This window comes from Rattus rattus, chromosome 11 (assembly GCF_011064425.1).
Source record: "Rattus rattus isolate New Zealand chromosome 11, Rrattus_CSIRO_v1, whole genome shotgun sequence".
NCBI classification, from domain to species: Eukaryota; Metazoa; Chordata; class Mammalia; order Rodentia; family Muridae; genus Rattus; species Rattus rattus.
This window is the reverse complement of record NC_046164.1, coordinates 30,465,313-30,475,618: the sequence shown is the minus strand read 5'-3', so window position 1 is coordinate 30,475,618 and position 10,306 is coordinate 30,465,313. Positions and strand designations below refer to the sequence as shown.

The window sequence follows — 10,306 nt, the reverse complement described above, 5'->3', positions numbered from 1 at the left end:
TTCGTTTGTTAATTAAGCCTGCATGTTAGTTAATTGATTAAGTTTGCTAATTGACTGTGTATATTACAAGAAAGACATAAAGGGGGAAATATGTGAGGGGGTGTTAGTTCTCAGACCCTTGAAGCCATAGCTTTCAAATCTGAACTGATTAAATGGCATCTGTAGACAGAGAGAGGGAGACAGAGAGAGAGACAGAGACAGAGACAGAGACAGAGAGAGTGACAGAGAGACAGAGACAGAGAGAGTGACAGAGAGACAGAGACAGAGAGAGTGACAGAGAGAGACAGAGAGAATATAAAATAGAAAACCCACAAGCATTTTCAAAGAGAGAAGCAAGCTAACTAATTCTATCCTTTTAAATTCATGTCTTATTACTGTCTCCACTTACCCTAAGTGGAACTGGAATGACTTTCCAGTAAGTGGTATGGCTGCCTTTGAACCCTTAAGAGGGGATCAGGACACCAACGAAAAGCTTCTTGGGAGGCTAAACTCTGATGTTAACAATGGGAGTGTTAATGGCTGATCTGTAAACTAAAATCTCTTGTCCTTTCTTTGGGAGTCAGCTGAATAATAACTCTATTTTTGCTCCCAGAGTTGCTATGAAAGAGCCCCCTGGTGCTTCAGGAGGGGAAGTCCATACCTTTGAAATGGACTGTGTTCAAATGAATATGATCCTATATGCCTAAATAATCGTTTTTATGAAATTAATGGAATTTTCTCCTATAAAATAAGGTGGACTGCTATGTACCTAGTGTTACAAAGGCCCTGACCACGGTACGGAATGCTCTGTGAGCAGTGACGCACAGAATGAATTGCCTTTTCATTTCATGTTTAACGAGGTCGGAGGCAGACAAGGCAGGTGGGTGGATACTCTGGGGAAGCTGGCTGGTCCAACTGCGGCAAACGGATGTGGCTGGTGGTTTTAATACCCTAGGGAGAAAAAAAGGACAGCTCATTACTGTGGTCATGTTCCGCACTTTCTTCAGAGCTGCCTAACTGAAAAGAAATAACCAATCTTGGGTCACCTCGGTTAAATCTCTCTGTGGAGGATGCTCTTCCTGTAACTCATGAGAGCTACCCAAGCATCGTCCATGAAAGGGCCCAGGGATGAAATGAACGGTGCGAATTGGAGAGAAAAGATATTTCCCAAGAATAACCATTTTTGCTCCAAAGTGTGGCGCGTGCCAGAGAATAATTAAAAAGCAGGAAGTTTCCTCAGCCTTCGTTATCACACTTACTTGCGAATGTACACCTTATTGGCGAAGGACTTCGACTCCGAGATACCTAGATGTGTAAAAGAACGATGCGGATTACACAAGCTCAGAGCATGGATTACCTAGACTTGCTTAGTTCTTAAAATTAGCTAATTAGTTTCTCTGAGGGGCTGAATGGCATGTGTCTTCCTAGGCTCGATAAGTCAATGTATATGTAATTTGATTTAAATTATATTGTTGATTGGAAGTTGGGTTCGATGGCTTAATAGAAGGGAAACTTTTTAACATAATTAATAAGAACTAAAATTATGACATTAAGCTCAAAACCCTGCCCTACTAAGGAAGGCTCTGGGCATCCAAGAAAGAAACACTTTTCAAATCTCACCTTCACTAAGCAGAAACTACCACCACACTGAGACTTCAAGTCCGATACCAGCTACATGCCTCTTTCCTGTCCCAACGTCTCAAACATATTAGGTAAAGGGATAGTGTCCAAGACAAACTGTATTCTGTAAAATTTGAGGCCTTATTTAAGCCTGAGAGGCAGACCAACAGTATTGACATTTGATCTTGTAGGTGCCTAGCTTTGTTGAAGGGAGAGACAGAGAGAAGTTGGCTCAGTCTCATCTTTGAGAATATATTTTATGTCCTCATCTACACTTGATGCTATGTCGTTCTCCCAGGCAAAGAATGATAGAGAAGGGGGTTCAGAAATGTCTCAGGACTCAATGCAGGGGACACTCCCCTTGAATAAAACTTCTACTGAAAGTCCAGAGTTCAAGCCCCCAGGGCCTAGGGGACTATCTACTAACTCTAATATGTAAACCACCCTGTCCTTGTGAAGCAAACACTGGGGATACACAGTCTCCTCTTGGGATAGAGAGATATCCCATCAGGAGGCTCTTAAGGCTCCCTTCTCATTTATCACGTCACTAAATACATGAGCCCTTCCTCAACCTACTAAACATACTTATTCCTGAATATATGTGGTTACACTTTGTAAAATCTCCAAGAGCAAAAGGACTGCCTCTATTCTGTAGCTTTTCCAGTCCCCTGGCACTTCTTAGGTGGTTTTCTCCCTCTGTGACATCTGTCCATCCTAAAAGACCAAACTAAACACCAGCTTCTGTGCGCTGCTTCCTCACCACCCCTGCATCTTTGCATGGTAGACTGCGTCATACCGTGCCACCCCTTGGATCTCCCAACTTGACCTGCATCACGATCCTCTTTGAGAACAAAGCCCAACACAGATACAAATAACCACGTACACTTAAAGGATAGCAGATGGGTATCGTGGTCCAGCCCCACATTTCACAGACATTGATTGAAGGTTATTTGGTGAGTTAATGAACAAAGATGGGTCACCGTGATGTTTTTGGGGATATAAATACTGTGAGTTTTCAAAATGATTTTTATATAATTTTTCAAATTTAAATAGAAGATTAGTAATCTTTCCAAGCATTGATACACTAATTTTATCAACTAATTTTTAGCAACTAATTTTATCTTTCCTACTTTGAATTTGGGGACAAATTAATACCTTAACTGTCTTTTAGGAACTATTCCAGTCAAGGATCTCTATGTAATTTCCTCAAATTCGTGTATGGATTTCTAAAGGAACTGGGGACCTCTGCTCAGATCCGTGACTCAAGTGCCCCATGTCCACATGTCCAACTGATATCTAACACCTTGCTCAAGGATGAAAAGAATAAAACTATTAGATAAGTAAAGTCTATTATTCCTTGAAATAATGAAATAGGAAAATTGAAGAAAAAAACAAGCACTTCTGTTTCTTTCTAGAATGCTAAACTTCTTGTCATAATGGTGTAAAAAAATAGAATGAAATGAAATCACGTAGGAAGTCAAATCAAGGCAACAGTCTCCCTTTCTACTTATGGATTTGCAATCACCCCCTCTTAGAAAAGCATCATCATACAAGGTCATCTGCAGGAATGGTTACACAGGAATGTACCGTGCTTATTCCGAAACGACTACGAGGACAGATGGGACTTAAGCTCCTGCTACGGCATCGCATTACTGGTCGCACAGTGGTCCACTGCGAAGAGAGACAGAGAGAGACTCATGAGTCTGTGAGAGCAGATGTGGCTTACCACGGGCCTTAGTGGCAGGACAGCCCTTCCCTCATCACCAGTGTGAACAATGTTCCTCCTATTCTTTCCTGCAATGCCCAATATTTGCTGCAGTAAAATCCCACCATAATGAACTCAAGGCTGATTCCCACTCAGGTAAGTATTTCTCAGAGCGAGCCATTAGAAATCACGTTTGACTTCTGGCTTGGGTGGTACATTCAGTTTAGATCTCTAGCACCTCAATGCTACCCTGAGATCATACATATTACAGAAGAAATGTCACTGGACTCACTAAGAGGCCTCTGTTGACTGGCTACTGAATCCATATGAAGAAGATTCTACAGCAAATGCATGTGCTGTTTTAACTGTGAATCAATAAAAAGGTCAAGTGTGGGTGACACACATGACGAGAGAGAAGAGATCGTTGGAAAATAGCTACCCGACTTGAGCATAGAAAGTGTGACTGAGTTCCCTCCCTCCCTTCCAGACTGCACTCCACTAGTAAAAAAAATTTCTAACAGAGAGTTATAAGGACAAGAATCCTGTTTCATGAAAATATTCTCTGTAGAGCACACGTTGTCAGAGAGACAAGGTCCAAATTTGATAGGCTCGGCTCTTTCGAATGAAGATAGTTGTCACTACAATGGTATTTTAACTTGTAAAGCACTCACCACTATCCTAAGTTTGTTTTTAATAAACTGCCCTATCCCCTTTTATGTTCAGCCTCAAAGCAATTCTCTGTCACCCAGTTCAGAGGACAGGAACAGAATCTACCACCCTGGCTTTGTTCTGGGCAGAGGGGTGCCACTAGGAATACATGTGATTCTGTCTAGGAAAGGCTGGAGTAAATATTACATCATGGCATGTGCATCTCCAAGGTTTTGTGGCCATGAATCCCAGCACAGAGCCACACACACACACTCTCACACATGTGTGCACAGGCATATATAAACACATTCACATTCACACAGTAACACATATCACACACACACTCTCACACATGTGTGCACAGGCATATATAAACACATTCACATTCACACAGTAATACATATCACACACACACTCTCACACATGTGTGTACAGGCATATATAAACACATTCACATTCACACAGTAATACATATCACACACACACTCACAGACACACCACACTCACACAGACACACACACACACACTCACACAGACACACCACACTCACACAGACACACACACACAGACACATACACACACATACACACACATACACACACACACTCACTGACACACCACACTCACACAGACACACACACATAGACACACACACATATACACACACATACACACACACACACACAGACACACCACACTCACACAGACACACACATACACACACACACACTCACAGACACACCACACTCACACACACACACACATACACACACACACACACACACACTCACACACACACACACCAAAGGCTCCATTTGGGAGGCTGTTTAATTTTCCAAGATGTTCAAACCATCTATAAGCAAGAACTATAGGAAGCACCATTCCAAAGCCAAATGACTTTCTTCCCACGTCCTCTGTCCTGTTTTCCTCCATCCTTCCCTTCCATACACATCATACCAAGGAGAAAAAAGCAGAATAAATGTATAAGTTCCCCCAAGTGGATAATTGGGATGTCAACATCTAAGATGGAGGAGGTAAATGAGTCATAGCTAGCTCCATCTTCAGACCCAACATCAGCAATGAAGTCACTGCCGGGGGAATTACAAAGAATTGTGGGACAGCCCATAAATAAGCAGCCATTTCTCCTTCTCCTTTGTATGAGATCTTATCAAGCAACTCTATCGACTTCTTTTATAGACTCTTTGGGTTTATAAATAGTCTCGAACTTGTGAAGCAAACTCTGGGGATGAACTGTCACTATGCAAGGCCACCGTACAAAAGCCCCTCTCTTGGTGACAGCTTCTCCCTTCATAATGACACAGTCATTCTCCATGAGAGCAGGCCACACGTGATAAAAGACCAAGGGAGCCGTAAAGTCCGAGTCATAGCTGCGGCGGTACCTGTGGGAACACAAAGAGACCAAAGATAGTAAGAAACTGTTTTCCATACTGTGAACCAAACCCAGGTGTGGCCACCAGTGGGAAGGTAAGTGTCTTGTAGCATAACTAGGGAAACCCAACTGAAATGCCATGTTTGACTAAGCTTAGATCTAAATAGTGATCAGGCCCTCATTCCTTGGTTCAGGAGATGGTATGTGCTCTCAGACTGTTATAGTTCCTAACATTTCTCATGCTATTTCTGTGAACAAAACAAAAGAAATCTAAAGAAGTGTTTAAATAGATAAATTGAATTATGACTTGGCGGTCATATCCAAAGATGGATAATTAACAGATCAATGAGTATCTGGATGAAAATGTTAGGATCTCTCTCTCCCTCTCCTTCTTCCTTTCCCTCTCCCTCTCCTTCATTCCCTCTTCCTCCTTCTCTCTCTTTTTTTCTCTCTCTCCCCGTGTGTGTGTGTGTGTGTGTGTGTGTGTGTGTGTGTGTGTGTGTGTGTGTGTGTGTGTGCAGTTTCTGGGGAGAACCCTTGAAGCTCGGATTACAGTAGAAAAGTAGCCCATGCTCTTAACCACTGACTCATCTCATCAGGCTTCTCCCCAATCTGATGACAAGTCAACCTGTTTGTCAGTGTCTTGAATAAAACACAATAAACTTACTCAAAGGCAGGCAGAAGGAAAAAAAGCCACAGGTGACAGTACCCGTACCCAATAGAACAGCTCAATAAGCCGGAGCAATAATGCAAGTGTAGGAAGATAATATTTAGTATGAACACACGAGGGCGTGGCGGAGGATGGAAGGTGTGCTAAGCATCCAAACAGAGGAAATACATGGTTTAGTCAAGGCACAAACAGCAAACAATAATAGCAAGCTTAGTTTTACTTAAAATGAGTCCATGATGTGTTCTGAGGCTAATTTTTAGAAAGTACTTCTATAACAGCTAACATCATAGCTAGGGATAACTAAGGATTAAAAGGGGCCTCTCTCTGCTGCTCACTTCAGCCGAGCTGCCTATATCCACTTCTTTGACCCTCCGTTAAGAAGAAAACTCAGCAGAGAGCAGTGCCCACCCAAGCATCAGAACCACTTGTCAAGGAGTCTCCAGCCCATTCCATTCGGAAGACTGTGGAGGCATGAGGCTAAGAAAGGAATTTTGGTGTTTGCTTCCTGAAAAAGGCTGCCAGGTACCAAATGCTTTGGTGTGTTCTGTGACTTCCTAAAGCACACTGTCCCCTTCCTTGTATCCACAGAGGATTGCTTTGGGACACAACAGCACCATAGTCCACAGATAGTTACATGCCTTGCATAAAATGGTCTCATAGATTGGGTGTGTGGTGTACACGTGTAATTCTAACACTAAAGAGGCTAAGGCAAATGGATTGGGCTTAAAGTCAGTCTGATCTAAGTAACAAGCCCCAGGCTAGTTCTAGCTACAGAGTAAGACTGTTTACAATATGTGTATACTACATACATACATACATACATACATACATACATACATACATACATAATGCTGTTATATTTTCTATAACCTATGGACCTCCTCCTGCATACTTCAAGTCACATCTAGATTACTTATAATACCTAATACAATATAAATAAGATATGACAACTATTACTCTGTACTAAGGAATGACAAAGAAAAATAGCTTATATGTGTTCATATTTTTTCCTGGTATTTTTAATCCCTGGTTGGTTGGCTCAACAGATAGGGACCTTTAGACACAGAGAAACAACAGTAGAATCAAATTCAATTGTAGTTAGGAACTCTAACTTCAATTGCCCAGCCATCAGGCACACAAGACAGTGGGTTTCCTCTGGTTAAAGGCATGTGATGGAGAGGTCCAACAGTGGTCTGCAAAACATGCAGATTACATAAACCAAAATGGGTGAACATCTGAGTGATACTACCCATATTCTAAAGAAGAAATAAAGATAGAAAGTGGTAAGGGTTTCTGTAAAGAAAAGGACTCAACTTCAGGGCAATGTTCAAACATCCCGTTCTTCCAAAGTGGATATATGCTAAGAACAAAGACCTGAAAGAAACTAGGAATATCAAGGGAATAACTCAGACCAACCAGAAAGCCCATTCCTGTTATGAGACAAAGATGTGTGTCTCTCTCGTCAACAAGCTTGCAAGAATGTTGGCCAGCTACCTACCCTGAACTATGGCTTAAACAAAAACCTGGAGTTCATATTTCCTGAGATCTCACTAAATGTCTGACATCATCTTAATAGCTCCATCTGGTTATCCTGGCTGGACCTCTACAGACCTGGGGAAGAGGCATTAGTATTCCCCATCCCACCACCTTGAAATAGAAGAAAAGTGAAGGACAGAAAAACAAAGGACTATGTCCAAGATCACAGAGCAACAGGATTCCAAGCTAGGCAGCGTGAAACCAGAGCTGTCCTTCTTAACCACTAGCCTGGCCTATCCTCTCAAACAACTGGTAATCTTGAACTACAGCCAAGACCTCGCCAAAACTCAATGTTCCACATTACTTCAACTTCAGGCTTCTTAGAGGAATCTTCACCATGGGAAAATTTGGTAGACTGTAATGGTTCTAGACAGGAGTCCAGAGCCACCCTTTGCACACATCATCATGCATGAGTGTGCCTGGTGTTTGTGAACTGCAGCCTCCCGTGCCCTGAGCTAGAACCACTGCAGAAAATAGCAGAGTGTGGTGTAGATGTATGCATTCTTAGCAAATGCCTGCACTGTACACACCACACTTTGAGAGACCTGGTCTACATTATGCAATAAGAACTGCTCTCTCAGACCATTGACCTTTGACCTCCACAGGAGCATCCGTCTGCACACATGTGCACACACATTATACACCACACAGGGAAAAAAATAAAACGTTAAAACTGTATTGTATTTACAGGGTACATTTTTTTTTTTAGCAATCAATGCTCCAACCAGGCCCCAGGTATCTCCTTAGCTCTCCACAATGCTAATGTGTTCAGTGAAGAATGAGCCCAAGATGGGGGTCCAGATGATGATACAGAGAACCTCATGGCAGGGGAGTGGCTATTGATTTCTCTACCCAAGGTTTTCCCCCTTCATCTTCCTAGGGAGCAGAGACAGTGAGCGTCTTTCTTACTTGGCCTCGTTAAAGACTTCTCCGTCTGCCCCAAATGCGATATCAAGGGGTGGCTCTAAGGACTGCATTGCAAAAGCAATACAGCAAATCTCCTGGATGAAGTCAGTGAGGAGGCAGAAGTCGACTTCCGGAGGGAATGAGATCTTGGGGTTGACGTTCATGGCACGGATCACATCCTGAAAAACAAAAGATGGCATCAGTTGGCTGCAGATATGTGACAAGAAGCTCCGGCATCCAGAGGATCCCAACATCAACGGGAATGGGATGGGCAGTGAGGAAGAGTGTGTGAGTGCAAATATGTCAGTCCAGAAGGGGAGGCAGGTATGCTACAGAAGCAGGATGCTGCTGCTCGCTGGTAAGGAAAAAAGAGAGAAGACAGAGCAGAAATGACAAGCTAACAGCAAGAGAAATAGCTCTTAGCAACCAAGGACGAGGCTCCTGGTTTTATTAGTTCATGGAGGAGGGGCACATGTCCATGAGTGTACATATGCATGCAGGTACAGGTGGAGTCCAGAGGTTAATGACAGATGTCTTGATGGACCACTCAATCTACCTGTCTCTGACCCCTTATGCTGTGATTACAAATGTGTGCTACTTCGCCCAGATGTTATGTATGTGCCTGGAATCTGAACTTGGCACTCGTAGGATTGTCATACAGGTGAAGGCAGGTACAAGATAGAATGAGGCCTGCCATTGGATGAGAAGGAAGGATGGGCGGGAGAAAAGTTTGAGGGAAGAGGAGGAGACTGCAGGAGAAGTGGCAGAGAGAACATGGAGGCTGACAAGATTCCATCCTGTGTATTTATAGGTTGTTATGAATGTTCCTAAGGGATGGATGTGTATAGGGCTTTGTATGTTTAAGTGGGCAATTACAACTTATCAATTGGATCAGAGGTTATTGTGTTGTGTGTTCTTTCGTGTGGCGATTTAAGTTTAAGAGAATGTGTGGCGGTTAGAGACACTGGGCCACCACGGAATTTGGATGTGTGTTTCTGGCAAGGTATCTATCAGATATCATGGGGCATTGTAGTGCCAGATCTAGAGGGGGTAAAAGACAGCATTTTATTTTTTTTATAATTTTACAATAGATGGGGAACCAACCTGATGGGCAAGAATCCACTAATAATCCTAAGAGTTGAGAAAAAGGTTTTGTTTTCTAAGAGGAGCCCAGTGCCATGTTGAGTCATGTGATGTCTCAAGCTGGGGAACTTTAAACAAAGAAGCAGAAACAGCCTGGGCTGACATGTTCTAGGTCCCCTGCTGTGTGATAAATAGTGACAGCTCAGAGAGGTAGAGATCAAAACTGCATTTTAAAGAAAGTTGTTTAGAAAGTCTTTCAGGATACTCATATTCCTTCTTAAGTGGGCTCCATGGGAATTTTGGATTGAAACCCTAGTTGGGCTACTTCTTAATGACAGGTATTATTAGAAGCTGATTGTTTTAAGAAGAGAGTACAGAGATTATCTGAATCACATGGGGATTTTCATCCATGGATAGGGAAAAATTAGTCACTGACTCCAAGTAGAGAATTGTGATATTTACAAGTTATTAAGGTTAAATAAAAATCTGTGACTCTGGGTAGAGAGATTAACAGATCAAGATATCTTGGGTATTAAGGTTAAATAAAAATGTGAGGCTCCGGGTAGAGAGCTTGACAGATCGATGTATTTTGGGCTAAAGTCCTGGTTTGATACGTTGCTTGTTGATATTAGAATTGATAGAAGGTGTTTAGTTTGTTTTATGAATTACCCCCACTAAAGGCCATATGACTCGTTGATGCCGGCTAGCCAGGGTTTGTGGTTATTTTTGATATTTACCACAACAGGAAGCTCAGATTCTCTTAGCATGG

The 10,306-nt window shown here is 42.4% G+C and overlaps 1 protein-coding gene across 2 annotated transcripts in view; it reads right to left on the bottom strand.

The window, feature by feature from the left end:
- Positions 1 to 812: 812 nt before the first annotated feature.
- Spata18 (spermatogenesis associated 18) overlaps positions 813 to 10,306 on the bottom strand; it is a 33,465-nt gene continuing 23,971 nt past the window's right edge. The window contains exons 9-13 of one of the 2 annotated variants that reach the window (XM_032916360.1): positions 8,458 to 8,633; positions 5,229 to 5,352; positions 3,151 to 3,270; positions 1,239 to 1,284; positions 813 to 930 (exon numbers count right to left, since the gene is read on the bottom strand). In XM_032916360.1, coding sequence (XP_032772251.1) covers positions 923 to 930; positions 1,239 to 1,284; positions 3,151 to 3,270; positions 5,229 to 5,352; positions 8,458 to 8,633 — 474 coding nt within the window. In that variant the 3' untranslated portion in view covers positions 813 to 922. The remainder of the gene's footprint in view (positions 931 to 1,238; positions 1,285 to 3,150; positions 3,271 to 5,228; positions 5,353 to 8,457; positions 8,634 to 10,306) is intronic. The other variant, XM_032916361.1, reaches the window with a different exon arrangement.